Source organism: Typopeltis vanoorti, chromosome 16, assembly GCF_054136105.1.
Source record: "Typopeltis vanoorti isolate ZY-2024b chromosome 16, IOZ_Tvanoo_1.0, whole genome shotgun sequence".
Lineage (NCBI taxonomy): Eukaryota > Metazoa > Arthropoda > Arachnida > Uropygi > Thelyphonidae > Typopeltis > Typopeltis vanoorti.
The window spans coordinates 114,646,581-114,664,468 of NC_143564.1; the positions used below are offsets into that span (position 1 = coordinate 114,646,581).

The following is a 17,888-nucleotide window of genomic DNA, read 5'->3' on the forward strand; positions in this document are numbered from 1 at the left end:
GACACACAAGATTCGTTTTTGAGACAAATACTTTGTTATAAACAAACTTGATATACCCCTACATACCTACAGGCTGACAATGCATTGTGGTACATCAAGTTCCCAAACTTGATGTACGTTTCATGTATGATGTTTATTGGTGTATCTGTACTATTCACCGCTTGAATGCATTTTCTATCTTTTTCATTGTACAGATGAGAGCATGTTGAACATCAAACAGCACCAATCTTTACACTAGCTAAAAATAAATGTTGTTTTTAATTTATGCTAATTTCATATTTTTTTTAAAAATAAAGCTTATTTTATTATTATTATTATTTATTTATTTATTTTTTTTTTGGTTTGTTTTTTTGCTGATGCATGTTCTTTTTTCATAAGATCTATTCCCTTTTCTAGTATTCGTAGTTCTGGATGTGAAAACATAATCCATATGAGTCATTGGAATCCCTGGAGCTGTTATGTAGTAATAATAATAATGGAAGATAAAATTAGCCAACTCCAGCACTGTATTTTTCAAATTAAAATAAGGATCCTCTGCCTTTCAAAAAAAAAAAAGGGGTGGGTGGGGAGGAAATCACTGCTTTAGAAAATTTGCTTGACATGAATTGTGGGCTTTCTTCATCCAATAACTACATTATAAACAACCGTTACATATATTTTCTGCAACTGAAAATTTGAAAATGGACGCCAAGACAAGTGTGCTTAGATGCTGTGTTTAACACTACAATAAAAACTATTTCTGGCATTCACGTATCATAGCATTTATGGGAAGGGGACATGTTTCATTATAATGCATCCTTCCAGTTGTCTCTTATTGTAAATATTGTTGCTAAATATAGTACATAGACTGTAAATCTCTCTTCACTGTATTTAGTAATATGATAAAACTACTTGTCTTTCTTGCTTCTGCAGTTTAGTGTCTGTTTGAGATTGGATCTTTCCAATTTTCTATAAAAAACAGACATAATAAGTAAAACTTCATCTATTCCTGAATAAAAATGAATTCTTCTATGTATTGTAAGAAGTGAACTACATCAATTGAGCTCCAAAAAGAATACCAGAATATATGAGATACCTATTATTCATTAGACAGCAGAGCTGCTGACAAAAAAAAAGGGGGGGGGGGGGAATTATGTAACTAAACGTAGGATTCATGAAAGGGTGTATATTTATGTATATATTACTATGTAAAAAAGTATATACTGATCATCAGTGAATAAAAGGAAATTCTAACCAAGCAAAATATAAATAAAACATAGAAATAAATACACATTACAAGCACAACAAATTTTACAAGATGATTTGCAGCTCCATCAACCTACACACATTCCTGCCATGCCTAGATGAATTAACACTACCCAGACCGGTGATCCCTTCCCATAATGCATAACATCATACATGTCCGCATGGAGATGCGCTTTGCATTATGGAGAATACTAAGGAAAGTGATCAGAACTTATTCCATCTTTACCACGAGTTGTCCCTGTCCTGAAGGGTTACTCTTGGATCCATCAAAACTTTTATAGTTTCTATATTCAGCACGAAACTCAAAATTCCAACTTTTGTCATTTTTAACATAGCTCTTTTTTTTTTTTTCCCATGACTATTCTTTCCATCTTTTAATTTCATCTTCACATATACCATTGCTGCTTATTCTGGATCCCATTGAATCATAACTTTCAATTATCTCTTTTATTTCCTTCTATCATTAATTCATCAAATTGCCAGAAGCCATCACTTTTGCTTTGCTTTAAATTAAGCTGGGCTTTGTTGCTTTCCCTCTTAACCAATAGAATCAACAACTCCAGATCTTCCTTAGTTTCTTTCATGAGAGTTGTATTATCTGCATATCTTAAATCATTTATTTTTCTGCCCCCAATCTTCATTCCTTCTGGGTCTTTGTCTAACTTAGCCATTCTTATAATATATTCATTATAAATATTAAAAACATAGATGACAATATACAACCCTGTTGCATCTTTTTTTCCACTCGAACACTGTTTCTTCAAAGACTGTTTTTACTGAAGCATCTTAGTTGTCATACAGTTCTCTTATTAAGAGATTTAGATGCAGTATTCCCATTGATCTCATTACATTTCATAGTCTGTTGTGATATATACAATCAGGGGCTTTCTTATCATCAATAAAACAGATGAATAGAACTTCCTTCTGAAATTTTCCTGTTCTTTTCATAATCCATCTCATATTTGCTATCTGGTCTCTAGTTCGTCTATCTCTCCTAAAACTTGCCTTTTCTTCTGGCATTTCTTGATTCACATATCGCTCCAGCCTTTGTTTGGATCACTTTCAGCATAATTTTACTTGCATGTGAAATTAAAGCATAGTTTTGTAAATCTCACAATCTCTTGGATAAAAAAACTGTAATAAAAAAAAATCCAATAAGGACTTTATTGAACAAAATAACTCAGTTTCAAACTAGAGTGCACCAGTAGGTCACTTTGAAGAGATTATGATATCTGAATGGATACATTCTTTACAGCTATTTGCCTTCATGGGATCCTGCGCAATATATGTTAGGAGTGAATCGCTCAGAGGAAATGCAAGATGTTCAGAGAAAACATCACCAACCGATGAAACAAAGACGTACTGGTCTTCTAACTGTGTTAGAAAAACAGCCAGGTAAGTTCCTGTTTTAAAAGAAAAGATTTATTTTTTGATAATTATCTTCTGTTTATCATACAGTAATTATTCATCAGTTAACTAAGGATATACTATAACATTAGCACTTTATTAAGTACTTTTGTTCTGTATTTGTTTACCAAGTATGATGTTATATGGTTACATCAGTTATCATAAGAATTTTGTTTGGAGTTTGCATTTCTTTTAACATTTAGTTATTTATTTTTGATGAATATAGTCCTCCTGTTCAAAATTTAAAAAAGAAAAGAAATATATTTTATCACATTGTCAGTTCTTAAAATGCATAGAATTTGGTTGCTGTTAAAATGGTTAATGATAATTCATTTAGGCTTTTGATATTAAATGTAATAGTTTGAGTGAAGGATGTTATTCAAAAATTATTTGAAAGAAAGATGGCGAATCTATCATAAAATATGCTGTTGGATGAGTAGGTTATAACTTTGAGTTTTCCAGGAGTAAAATTTAAAATATAATGCAAGGAATTCAAAAACAGAAAGTGAAAAGTAAACAAGATCGTAATTGTAGTAGGTACTAATGACTTAACTAGTGATAAGTTCAGTATGAGAGAGGACATGAAAGGGTTGTTGGAAGAGGTAAGAGCGAGAAAGTGAAAATAGTAAGTATATTACCTAGATATGATAAAAATGAATTAAGAAGAAGGGTTACAATGGCAAACTATTTGATGCGTAGGATATGAGTTTTTGGATGTGTAGAGTAAGTGTGAAGAAAGCTTAGATTTGTATAAGAGGGACTGCCTTCATCTGAATGCATTTGTTATCAGGAGTCTTGAAAAACTGGTATGAGACACAGAGAGTCAGGGAAACTAAATTATAATGGGAGGAATGGTGTGTATATGAGTGTAAGAGTGCCAATGTTATATAATTATGCTAATGACAGGAATGGGCATTATCATGGAAATGATTACTAGGAGAAATGATTTCAACTTTGTGTTCGTCCAGTTAGGACCCATCAAACGTGTGCAAAAATATCTACATGTATTAGGCACTAGAGAAGAATAGAGATCTACAAGTTGTCCAACTATGCTATGTGTCATGCAGACTGCAGACAAGAGTATACAAAAGAACATGCAGGTAGCTTATTATGTCTGTACACAAATGCTAGGAGTATCAGAAACAAAGGGGTAGAGTTTGGTCAGTATGTTGGGACCTCAGGTTGTTGGCATTAGTGTGAGACCTGGCTATCAGAATCAGATATATTCACTTGCATTGAATGTAAAGGGTACAGTATTTTTAGGAAGGACAGGATAGGGGAGGAGGGGGCATGCTGCTAATGATATTGGATGACTTGAATCTATTTAGTGGTGAGACCTATCATTGTAATACTAGTAACAATATTTCATGTGGTAACTACTCTGCCTCCGGTTGGTGACAGTGATCATGTGGTATTCACTTGGAAAGTGACTAAAATGTATGAATGTTCCATTCAGTAAAGGGAACATGGTGAACCAGAAAGCAGAAAATTATAACTAGCTGAGTAGTATACTTAGTTCAGCAGAATAATATTGGTTGCTGAATGGGAAGAAGATTTACAGTGCATGGGAAGCATTTAAAAAATACTTAATTGATGCAATATCAAAATGTGTACCAAGAGTTCAAAGAATAAATAGGGTAGGAGTCTTATTAAGCAAGAGAGTCGTAAGAAACAGATGGTGTGGAAGGAATACCGTCTGCATAAGGATGATGTCCATCACAAAAATTATAAGCAGCATGCTAGAATAGTCACAACTGTTGTATGCAGTACTGTCTGAGTATGAAAAGAAACTGGCTCTGTGTGCTAAAAACAACCCACAGGAATTCTATCGATATGCTGCAAGTAAGAAAGAATGAATATGAAAGAATAACTTCTGAATGCATATGGTGTGAGGGTGATAGATGCAGAGGTTGTTCAACGAATGAGTGGCCATTTTGCTAATAGCTATCAACCTGATTTTTTCAGCATTGAGGTCACTGCTACCTATTCATTCATTCACTGAATGAATGAATGAATGGTCACCCTTTAGTCACTTTCATTCATTCACTGAATGAAGAAACTCAGGTGCATGAAGAGAAGGTATTAGAGCTGTTGCACAAACTGAATAAGAATTCAACAATAAGGACTGATGGGATATCAGCACAGGTGCTAAAAGAGTGTTCCACTGAACTAGCTATTCCTTTGACCAGGCTATATAATTTGAGTCTCAGAAGAGGGAAGATTCTACTGCAGTGGGTAGAATGTGGTAATCCCATTGCATAAGGGTGGGGCAAAGACCAATGTATCCAACTGTCAACCAGTCAGTATCTCAGGAGTGGCGATGAAAATTTTGGAAAAATTGGTTAGGGCAGCTTGCATTCAGAAATGGATTGACAGTGAATCTCTATTTTGTGATGAACAGCATTGGTTTACTAAGCGAATATCATGTTTTAGCAACTTGCTCACATTCTGTAAATAATGTTACTATTGAGCTGAACATGGAAAATGGACACACCATGATACTTTTGGATTTTGCTAAGTCTTTTGGCAGAATACATCATGAAAGATTGTTGCATAAATTGGAGAATATGGGTTTGGATTTTTAAAGTATTAGCATGGATAAGAGGATAACCTGACTGACAGATATCAAAAACTGATATACAGGGGATGTGAGTTGGCAAGATTTATGATGACTAGTGGTGTACCACAAGGATCAGTCCTTGGTCCACTTATTCAATCTTTACATTAATGATATTGGGAAGGATTTAACAAGCGACATACAGCTATTTGCTGATGATGCAAAGATAGGTAGGGTAATCAGGCATGCTGCTGATATGCAGTACTCGCAGAATGATTTGAATAGGCTGGAATTATGGCCATGGGAAATGGGTGTCAGTTCAATGTCAGTAAATGTAAAGTCATTCACTTTGCCATGATTAGATATCCAAAAATGTCATGTTATATTGGTAGGATTATGCTAGAAGAAACTAATCAGGCTAGGGATTTTGGAGTGTTAGTAGATAGCAAGTTGAAGTTCAGGAGCCATGTAGCAAAGATTGCAAATACAACTCAAAAGATAATTGCAATTCTGAAACGAACTTTCACATGTAAAGATAAGGATGTCATTTTACCTCTTTACAAGGCCTTGATATGACCTCACTTGGACTATCGTGCACAGGTCTAGTCTCTGTCGTGATTCTGATATATTGGAGAGAGAGTGCAAAGGAGAGTGTTAAAAATGATATCAGGATTATGGAATACTGATTATGAAGACAGATCGGGAATTTGTAGATTGCAGGCACTAGCAAACAGGAGAAAGAGGGGATGATATAATTGAGACTTACAAATTTCTGAAAGAAATTGTCATATAGGAGGATTTCAGTTGATGGAATTTTTCATTTTATGAAGGGTGGAGAAAGGACAAGAGAAGATATTCATTTTCAGCTTCCTTGGAAGCTGAGAATGAATGTCACTAAGAAGGGGATGAGGACTAGATTTTTCTCTCATAGAGTGGTGTGTGATTGGGATGAATTGTCATTGGATGTATGTGCAAGTAGTGTGAATGAATTCAAGAATAAGTATGATAACTGGTGCATGTAGTATGTGGCCTCCCTCTGAGTCCATAATGCCTTGGAGGTCTCTCTTAATAACAATAATATATTTAAAGAATGATGATCTTTTTTTTTTAGATGCTGTTGTAGTCTTGTGATAATGCTTCCTAATTCATGAAACTAGACTGCAAGAAAAGAATCATCACTGCTTACCAAGTAGAGGAACTTTTATGTAGCCTATTCATCAATTTTCCAATTTAGCATTTGATGCATGCAAATAAATGTTTCAAATACTTGGGTTTTTAACCTCACAACTCAGAAAATCTGACCATATAATTTACACTATTTCAGACAGTATTCTAGTTAGCATTTAAGATTACAAATGGCAGCAGTTGTCTGCATACACTAGCGCCTGTCTTCAAAAAAGCTTTGGTAGTCATTAATTCAAATGCAAGCAACAAATGATATGAAGACTGACTACCATACAGTTTCCATAATTTTTTGAAGCAATACCTGAATGATTAATATGGATTTATGCCTACTGTAAGAATTATGTGATAGCTACTATGTCAGTAATTTGAAAAAAACACTAATTTCTGTAAATGAAAATTCTGTGCCAAAAAACAGAATTGAATAATTTTATTTTTTATCTGTAGGAGGGTGAGGTATGGCAGAAAAACTAAAATTGTTTGTAGCATTTTTTCACTATGCAGGAAAGTTACTTTGTTGCATTCAGTTAATTATAAATAACTAAATAAATAAGCATTTTGTACTAGACTAAATAATTTTAATCATTCATCTGTCTGTATGCATGTGGGTGGGGGGTATTTTCACTTTCTTTCTTCATTGCACTCTTAGTAATATCGCTCTCTCTCCTCCAAGTCGTTTAATTCTTGATTCGAATACAAAGAGCAACACACAAAAATAAATTCCAAATCTAGCTTGCACACAGATTTCCGAGGACATTTAACTCATTAGAAGATTGAATCTTCACACACTTTATAACCAAAATAAAAAAAATCTTTAATTTTCAAATAACGCAAAGAAATACTCATCAAATCAACTACTTAACTATGCAAGGGCCAATGTTTTTTCTTCGAATCACAACTCCAAACAACATGAAAACCCTTTAACTACATGACTTCCAATTTCCAGTCACATACATCAACAGTTATTATCCTATATAGACAAAAACATCCGAAACCTCAGCCTCTGTTCTCCTACAGAACTTTCATTCTCTCTTGAACACAGGAAAAAGACTAACACAAAAGTGGCAGCAACATAAGACAATCAAATTCTTCTGTCATCTTAAAATCACCGAACACTGAAGAAAACATACACGTTGCTTTCATCCAAAACAGTTTATTAACTTAGTTCACTTTCTATGTAAAAAATCACAACAAACACCAATAAATAAATTACTAAAATATCAACACTTTCTTCTCTTTAAAATTAATTCACTTTCTGTAGGAAAGCTTCAACATACTTCATTGAATAAATAACTTAAAACCATAACAACAGTTTTATCACTTAAGAACAACTTTGCCTTCTATATGAAAGCTCCTGAAGAAATAACTAAAACCACAAACAATTTCAGTAACTTTACTGGCCCATTTGATCTGTATGAACTTCATTCCAGTGATTCTGTATGATTCATTCCAGCTAAATAATGTTCTTTTCAGCTTTAACTGGAATGAATCCTATATGGATTAATGAAGTTTCTCTGCTGCTGTGTTCCATTCCTATTCTTCCAACACCTGAACACTTAGCAACGTCCCATAATGTTCTTTTCACTTCTGCACATTCTCAAAAATGTAGAGCAACCTCCAGTTCATCATTGTGCCTGCTTTTAGTGCTGTACTTGAGCCAACATTAGAGTTGTTTTCAAAGTGCAAGAAAGTTTATCAATTATAATTTCTGTACTTTCATTTTGAAATTATAAGTATTCATGCAAGTTGTACACCAGTAACTGTGGCTTCTCTTGTGAGTGACAATATTTCATAAATTTTGTCTACACACAAACAGCATATTGTTGTTAAGCTCTAATAACTAATTTTAATAAATTTATATTAGCCAAAGTAGTCTACTATAAATATTTAGCCAAAGTAGTATTTCTAAAGATAGAAATAACATTTCAAACATCTTGCTTGCTTCAAACATCTTTATAAAAAAATAAATGGTTAATGGCATGCCGTTAATTGGTTCTGTTCTTCAGTTACTGATGTTCAGCGTATTTGTTAAAAAATATTTCATGTGAATAGTCAGGAGATATTTGTTTATTGGTTAGGTGGATAAGTATGAGAATTATAAGAAGATATGCTGATGTCGAGTGTCTTCAGGAAGATTTAAATAAAATTCAGCTTTGAAAAATGAGCGAGTTGCCATCTTTATGTTAATAAGTGCAAGTACTTTGGAGTGTTGAAATTATATACTGTATTGGAATTGTGTTCCAGGAGCAGATGACGTTCAAGATTTTGGTCACCTAGTTTATATTGATGAAAAACTCTGAAAAATGTGTGGAGATGAGTGACCAAGGTAATTTCAGAACTCTGAAATCTTGGTCATAAGAAGAGGCTAATGAAATGCAAACTGCAGAATTCACTGGATGGATAGATAAGAGGAATAAAAGACATTTAAGTTGATGATGGGATTTTACATGATTAAAACACACACGCATGCACTAGAAGATGAGAGAATGAAAAAGCCAGCTTCAAGTGTTTATGGATGTGATGGAGAGGAAGAAAGCTAGGAGCAGATTTTTGTGTGTGTATGTGTGAGTTGGGAATGGTGGATCAATGGATTTCATTATTATAGTGTGTCATGGATGGCAGCTATGGGAATGAGCACATCGTTTAGTATTAAAAAATGAATTGCTGGTTGAATGAAACCTTCTATGATGAGTGCAACTCCATGGAAGTTTGTTACTGATTATTTTATATTTTTAATATATTTTATTAATGATAAAAACTCTTTTGTGATGTCTGAGTAAAGTCTTTTGCCAAACTATATGAAAACTTGGAAAAGGAAGAAAAAAAATGTGAAAACTATCTGAATGTTTTGAAATCAAGTGAAAAGTTTTGATTATTATTATTATAGGCTACTCCACAGAGTCCTTAGACTGATCGAGGGAGATCCTAATCATGCAAGCACTATGCAATATTTGCATGGTATCTATCATGCTTTGCTTTGAACTCATTCACACTCATGGCACCCGCAACAGACTGGCAACCTTTCCACTTATTCACCACTCTCCAAACAAAAAATCTACTTCTAACACTCTTCTAACTATACTCTTGCTCAGTTTGCAAGGACGGCCCTAGTTCTACCACCACAGACCTGTTCTGAAAAATTTCCTCTCTATTAATCTTGTAAAAATCCTTTAGTGATTTTTATGTCTCAATCATATCTCCCCTTTTCTGCCTGTCAGCCAATTTCTGTGACCCACAAATCTTCAACTTGTTCTCATAAGATTCATTCCATAGACCTGCTATCATCTCATTCACTCCCCTCTGGATCCTCGCCACCTCCTCCTCATCGCCAAGAAACCCAGGTGACCAGATCTGCACGTACTAGTCAAGATAGGGTCTTATCAAGGCTCGATAAAGACAAACAATAACCTGCTTGTCTATGCTTATCAAAGTATTCTTCAGTAACCAAGTAATCTGATGAACTGCTTTAGCCACTTTTGCTATGTGTGTTTAAACTTTAATTCTCTATCCACTAACACTCCCAAATCTCTAGCTTTATCAATTTCCTGGGGTACAGTTCCATTAATGTGATATACAGCTGTTAATCTTTTCACTCCAAAATGCATAACCTTATACTTTGCTACATTAGCATCCATTCTCCTTTGCCCAGACTATTAGTCTATCCAAATCACCCCACAAAATTTTAACATTATCTTATAGCAATAGTTATTACTATTGCTCTACCCAATTTTGTATAATCAGCAAGCAATTGAACAGTTCCTCTCAGATCCTTTCCTATATCATTAATGTACAAATTCAACAGTAGTGGCCCAAGAACAGAGCCTGTATCATGCCACTAGTCATAGGCCTTCTTCTGGACTCTACTCCTGAATAATCTACTGTTTGATATCTCTCCAACAACCACCCTCTTTTCCACCTCACCAACCCTCTATCCATTCCCATGTGCTGCAGTTTATTGATTAGAATTCCATCTGGTATCCTGTCAAAGGCTTTTGTAAGGTCTAGCAGCTTCACTGTAAATCTATTACTTTTATCCAACTCAGCTGTCACTGTATTATAAAATGTGTGAGCAAGTTACTGAGGCATGACCTATCCTTCACAAAACATGTCCCCCCCCCGATACAGTATCTCATTTCTTTCTATCCATTCCTGCATTTTGCTCTTGACCAACTTCTTCAGTATCTTAACAACAACTCCTGATATGCTGATCAGTTGGTAATTTGCTACATCAATATTCGAGCCTTCTTTATACAATGGAATTATTTTCTCCTCTGTCCACCTCCTTGGGACTAACCTAAAGCCAAGATTTGATTAAACAATGTAGTCAAAGGCACCGACAATTCCCTAATACCTTCATGTAAAACTCGAGCTGATATACCATCTAATCCCATAGCTGTATTCACATCAAGGTTCTGGTATATGCTATGCAGCTCCATTTCATTTATCTCAGTCCCCAAAGTCTTTACCTCTCTCTTTACTGCAATATATATCTCCACCTGGATGATATACTCATCCAAGTGGAGATATTGCGAAGTGTTCATTTAGTGATTCTGCTATTTTGACTGATTCAGTTACCTCCCTACCATCAGCATTCGTTAAAATCATTCTGCCATAAACATTCTTCCTTTTACTTGCAACATATTGAAAAGAGCTAATTTGGATTATCTTAATTTCCTTTCCTGCTCTATTTTTACCTTTCTTACCATGCTGGCCTGTGCTTTGTACTGTTCATATCCCTCCTTGTCACCTTTCTCTTTGAATTCCCTCCACTTTTTTGTAGCTCCAGCTTAATGATCTTCCACTTAATTTACTCTCCTGACTCTAGGTATGCAGTCTGCTATTACTTCCCTCAAACACTCCTTTACCAATTTCCATGCACTATCAACATCCAACCCTTGCAGTTTCATATGCTATGAATCTCCTAAGCTTGGCATACTTACCAGCCCTGTAATTCCAGGTATGCCCCTTAACTGAAATTTCCATACATTTAGCCACCCTTCAAGGACAAGTTCATATCATCAGTCTCACAAGTGGTAGCAATGTGGGTATATTGGTTATAGACAAATTCTCAGATGCAATTACTAGATATAACATCCTCAAACCCTTAGTAACTGCATAAATTCCATTTCCTTCCTCTCGTGTCTTCTCCTCCTTCCGATCTATGTTCCCATAGTTGAAATCCCCCATCATAATTACCTATCCTCCACTCATTGAGCTTATTTGCTAATGCATACTATCTCCATTCATCTTTTCCATCCCCTGGTCTATAGAAGCATTCAACTGTATATTTTATTCTGCTGGCCTCTATCTCACCAGATAGCCTCAACCATAATATTTTCATTGGAGTTAACTTCTACTCTCTTTGGTTGTAGTTTATCAGCTGTTATCAATAATACTTCCTCCCCTCATTCTTTTCTCTCTTTCTTTCCTGAATACTATACCCTTTACATTTTATCTCAGTGAGTGTATCTTCTGTCAGCCATGTCTCACTAATGCCAATAACCTTTGGCCAGGATGAACTAACCAATGCCAAAAACTCCTCCCTCTTGTTTCGAATGCTCCTGGCATTAGTGTACATAAAATGCAAACACCCCTTAGACCCACTTCTATCTTGACACTTTATGCCAACTATCCCAGTCTGGTTTGTTACCATTGGTACTAACTTAGGCATTTTAGCAGCAGATTCACTATCTTAACTTTCTCATGCTTTTCTTTTGCCACTTCAGTTCTTTCATGTCCTCCCTCATGCCATACTTTTCTCATTTCAAATCATTTGTTCCAGCTAAAACGATCAACTCTTTCACTTTATCCTGTTGTAATCTAATAGTCTCACTAACATCATTAATTTTTGCACCCAGAGAAGCACAATTTTGTAAGTCTCTCACCAATCACACTTCTGATAGAATCGCCATACAAGACTTGCTCCTTGATTTTTCCTTCTCTCTAAGCTATCTCCCTCATTACAGCCAATTCTCTTCATTCTTTACATCTGTCATACTACTCTTCTTTCGATCAACACTTTTGCTCTCTCTCTCTCTCTCTCTCTCAACTATGTGAATTTTAACCTCTGTTTCAATCCTATCTGCTGTTACACTGTCACAGACATTTTCACGTGTAGTCTCTGTTCCATCCATCGCTTCAATCTCGAACCTGACCCTCACTTTGAAAACATTTTCAGCACACTTTCCCACCAGTATCACTTTCAAAGCCAAATTCCATTTGCTTTTGGTAATATGTACATCTTTTGCAGACAGTGCACTGTATGAAGTCCATTTGGTTGAATTCTTTAAACAGTGATGCATTGGATGCTATTACTGTATTTACTCGAATATAAGTTGCCCTCGTATATATCTCGCACCTCTGATTTTACTTTACGGAAAAAGAAAGTGAAACATTTTGTATATAGTTCACACATGAAAAAAGCTTATGACTTTAAGAAATAGATAGTAAATGTTGTTATGGCAGTTTCAGATATTTTGGAATTCAGTTGAAGAGAATCCACATTTCAACTCAGCAATCGTCGGCTTGCCTTTGTCATTGAGTTGCATGATCTTTTGTTAATACCGCACCAATCATATGCATAGAAATGGAAGCAACCAGTAGAAGAAATATGGGAGTGCGAGCATTGCTTTACTCGATTTTGAATTGCTTTTGGGCGGATTAAGAGACCATCATTAGAACTGTTGTGCACCTGGATTTAGAGCTTGGGACATGATTTCTCTAAAAATAATTAATTTAATTACAGAAGCATTGTCACTAAAAGATTCAAATATATCGTGTGATGAAGGTGAGCGGCTGCTCACGTAAATAACGTTGATAATTAAAATTTAAATGTATTTGTTTTATAAATAATGTGAGCAATTATAAATTATAATTAATACTGAGGATTTAATTATTAACGTCAATTTATTTTAACTTTAATTTTGGGGAATAAAGTGAGAGTTATATTCGAGTAAATACAGCATCCTGCTTTGCATCAGTGCCACATGCTACACCAAGCAGCTTACTGTGTAGAAAGATATAAAGATTCCCCTCATCATGACGGGAATCAAACATGGATCTTTTCCAATCGAAAGGTGCAATATACCATTGTTTTTCCAATTGCTCTACAGAGGAGCTAGATGAAGAAGAAATATCTAAATGGAAAATGAGGTTGAAAAAAGAAAAAGAAAGTTAAATTGGAAAAATTAAGTATTATAATGATGAAGATATGAGTAATGACTCATTTGCTGGTTACTAGCAGAGTTGGCTGATTTGGTATAACTACCTGCTTATGGCCTGTAATGATTTGAAAAAAAAAAAATACAGTTATACTCCGAGTTACGTAAGTAATGCTTTCCGTAAACCTTTCCATAAGTTGAATTTGTAAATAACATACATACAATAAAATGTTCAATGGCTACTCATACTGCTGTCTTACATTAATTTTTTTGCCATTAATCAGATATTTTTCATTTTTCGGGATGATTAAAAAAAATTCAATTATAAAAAAAATTATCAATTCTATTTGAATAATATACCTACTGTAAATAGGAAAGTATGAAAAATACATAATATAAAAGAATATAAAAACAAACTGAAATATTCACTTTTCAAATAAAAAAATGCCTTGTGAAGGCTAAGTTGGCTGTTCTAAGGAATGCTGTTCTGCAGGAAGTTTTACCCCTTTTGATGTTGAAGGCTGAGGGTAGTCGGGATCGTCTGAGTTGCCATCTTGACTTTGTTGTGAACAGCATCTCACAAACATGTCTAGAGTAGATTGTGTAGTCACATGCTTCTTGTCCTTGTAGATGGCCTTCTAGCTAAACATATCGGATTAGATACGGTGGCTAACATTTTCGAACCACTCAGTGTTCAAATCCATCGATTCTGATTTTGCTAACACCAAGTCTATCAAGTTAAAAACCTCGGCTAGTCCTTTCGTTTTTTTAGATTTATTACCAGCTTATTCCGTTTTGTGTTTGCATTCCATTTTAAGGGGGAAAAAAAAAAAAAAAACTAGCAGTGATAACAAGTGACTGAGCTAACCATGTGAGGCATCTACTACTGTACTGCAATAAGGCTGTCAAAGATGCACCTGTGCAAAGCCACAAACATGTTCATACATGCTAGTAGATTTATTACATAACTGCGAATTTACGTAAGTCGCGTGTTACATAACTCGGGGTGTAACTGTATTAGGCCTCTAAAAGCATGGTTCTTGGAGTGCCTACATAAGTTTTTGTGACCGTTTTTGAATGGAATTGTCTTTTTTTTTTAAAGAAAAAAAAAGTCAACTGTGTATGAAATTGGAAATCTGTTGAGTACATAATTCAGGGGTGGGGTGAGGATTAACAATGGATGAAAATTGTGTGATTGGTTTATCATCCCTTGTATATGAATAAAGAGCACAAGATTTAAAGAAATTGCTATCAGGACATTTTAATAGAAATAGCTTAAATTTAAAGTTTAGTTATCCATCATGACAGATATGATAGTTCTGATTTCTGATGAGAACCAACAGTTCAAAACAGCTGTCAGGCAATCCTTTCCTTCATTCTTACACGGTGATCAGAATACATTATGCAAATTATGGAAACAACTACCTTGTTAGGGTTGCCTGCTGTCAGGCAAGTGAAATTCTTAATTAAAGACTGTACTAATAAGACTTATTTTTCTATCAAATAAAAAAAAAAGGTCCCTGTTGTTAATAGCTTTTATCACGTTTTGTTATAAATTTGTGATATGATATATACAGTGGTGAGCTATAAAGGGCTCGAGCGAGTCCTTTGTTAAATTTTTCTCAAATTTGGGAGCCCCTTGTTCTTGTTTACTTTTTTATTTTTTCAAAAAAAAATTTTTTTTTGAAACATATTAAGCAACGAACTCATACAGTAACCTAACAAAAATTAGTCTATTCGGCAGTGTATAGATTATTTGGAATTATTGTTTCAACTCCTCTATAACGAATGTGCCCAAGTTTGAACATAAAATAAACGCATGTGCTATCTTTACCCTTCTCCCTTTTGGTAGCCAATTGTATGGTAAAACCCGTAGCCAATCAAATGTTTTATAAAAGATTATAAAAAATTTCATTCTTATTATATTTTGATAGTTCAAACATGTTTTTCTTATGTAAGATAAATTAATACAGTTGATTGTGTGCAAATATTTCATGTTTAGATCATGAAATATTTGTATAAAAATGATAGCCTTTAGAGGTTGATTGTCCTCTCATACTTTTTGATTGGAATTTGTACACAAGCTGTATCAATAAAAGTTTTTGTGTGAAATACGGCTTTTTTTTTTCTTTTTCTTTTTTTTTTTGCTCGATGATGCGAGCCCTTTGTTAATACCTCACCACTGGATATATATACTGCAGTGAAATGGAAATTGTAACATATGGTTCAGATTTCAATTTTATAATAATTTTTATAGGACGAGAGGGTTTTCGTGATCCCACTTCTGGTAGGTTTTCTCCTGTTCGTCGAGCCAGTGATGGTTGCTCTCCCTCCATTTATTATCGTAACCAATTGGAAAGACTCTATCATCAGTCACTTTCACCCCACAGTGGTATAGATAGTTTTCAGACTGTTTTACAAGAATATCAGCAACTACAGGTATGTCATTTTTGTCACCTTCGAACCAACCTCATGCATGTTGAATGTGTTAACATCTCAATTGCTGAGCTTTTAGTTTTATGATGTGATAGAATATTTATTTATCTGCTAACACTAAATAATAATAATAATACTTTATCATAAATATGGCCTAACGGATATGCTTGCCCAGTTACTTGTGGGGAATAGATTTTGCCAGCTGGTAAGTAGCTGCAGATGGACAAAGTAGATTTTTTTTATTTAATAAAAAATAACTTTCTCAACAAAATCTTTTTCACTTTAAGAAAACATAAAATGCGCCACTGATCACTTTTTGGAACTCTTAACTTATTGGAACATTAAAAACATGGGGAAGGTGTTGGAGCAAGTACATTTTTTGTATGATGAGTAGAGCCATGCATAATTCGTTGAGACTTGATCATAAGGAATTAAAAGATTTTTTGAAAAAACGGATATAATTTCAAAAGGAAAAAATATAGTACACAATATGTAACAGTTTTTTGTTTTTGTACTGGGGAGCACTAGTGCATCACGTAGTAGTGCTTGTTGCATGTGGCTTACAGATAAGTCTTTTGATTTTAGTAAGTATTAGCAATTTTAGTAATTGTTATAGGTAGTATTTTACTTCAGACTATGTAGTTTGTGTGTCTATGAATTTTAATATGTGATCAGTTAAAAAGGTGTTTTCATGACACATTATACAAGGAAAATGGCTGTCAAGACTTCCTTGTTCACTGAGTATAGCATGAAAGAGATTTTCATACAATGTACGAGTGTGTGTTCATTGCCATGTGAATGGTTTAGGGATTGTAAGGCTGCATATCACTTCATAGATTCCTCATAAGGCTGGACACTTCATATATAATAAATTTTGCTAAAATTATAAGGAGATCATATGCATACAGTAGTATGAATATTGATATTACAACACTAAAAATCTGTTGAAGCCCAAGTGTTTTATTTATTTTCAAAAAAAATTAATAATTCGAGAATGGAGTACAAACAAAATATCTCAACAGTTGATAAAACACTTCATTTTATTATATTCTAGGAATGCAAGCTGCCACTTATTTAAATACATTAATTTATTTAAATAAGTGGCACATAAATTAAAGATGCCAAGAAATTATATTCTTGGTTTAATCCTTTATCCAAGTGTAAGCAAACGAAGTTTGCATGTAAAATAACTTCACAACTGGGCAACTCATATTTAGAGGCTAATGACTTTACATCACTTGCCTTAGTATCCCATAATGCAAAGCATATATCCTTACAGACATGTATAATGCTGTGCATTATGGGAAGGGTCACTACCCAGACCAATTTCAACCTTTGTTGAGGTCTCATCAGTAGGAGCCAGACCCAGAAGTGATACCAAGGTTGAAGTGATGCAGAAGTCATTTCCATATGCCGTACAAGTAGCCAAAAGGTGTCACACCACCATCATCATCATCATCAAATTCCTGCCATGTGCCCTCAAGGGGTGTACAGGATATGACAGTACTACATGAAAAAATTACATCATTACTAACTTCCTATCTACAATTTTCCTCCAAATCAGTCTGTTACTTGTCAAGACTACAACATTATCAGATCTTATATTTCTATCGTCTAAGGCACTTTGTACCGTATCAATCCACCTATATCTTGGTCTTCCTCTGGGTCGTTTTCCTGCCAACCTGTCAGAGAACACTTGTTTTGCTAATCTTTCCTCTCCCATTCTATTTAAGTGACCATACCACCTGAGATTAGCCCTGCTAACGCATTCCTGGATGCTGACAATGTCAAGTTCTTTCCTAATATCCTCATTTTTAATATGATATTGCCATTGATGCCATCTGTTCATGCCTCTAATCTTTCTCAGGACTCTCATCTCTGCAGTCTTTGGTCAAGTGTTT

The 17,888-nt window shown here is 34.5% G+C and overlaps 1 protein-coding gene across 3 annotated transcripts in view; it reads left to right on the top strand.

Annotated features, from left to right (window-relative positions):
• Sik3 (Salt-inducible kinase 3) overlaps nt 1-17,888 on the top strand; it is a 328,804-nt gene that overhangs the window by 291,772 nt on the left and 19,144 nt on the right. For all 3 annotated transcript variants that reach the window (XM_090406156.1, XM_090406154.1, XM_090406155.1), the window contains exons 13-14: nt 2,501-2,640; nt 15,809-15,990. In XM_090406156.1, coding sequence (XP_090262282.1) covers nt 2,501-2,640; nt 15,809-15,990 — 322 coding nt within the window. The remainder of the gene's footprint in view (nt 1-2,500; nt 2,641-15,808; nt 15,991-17,888) is intronic.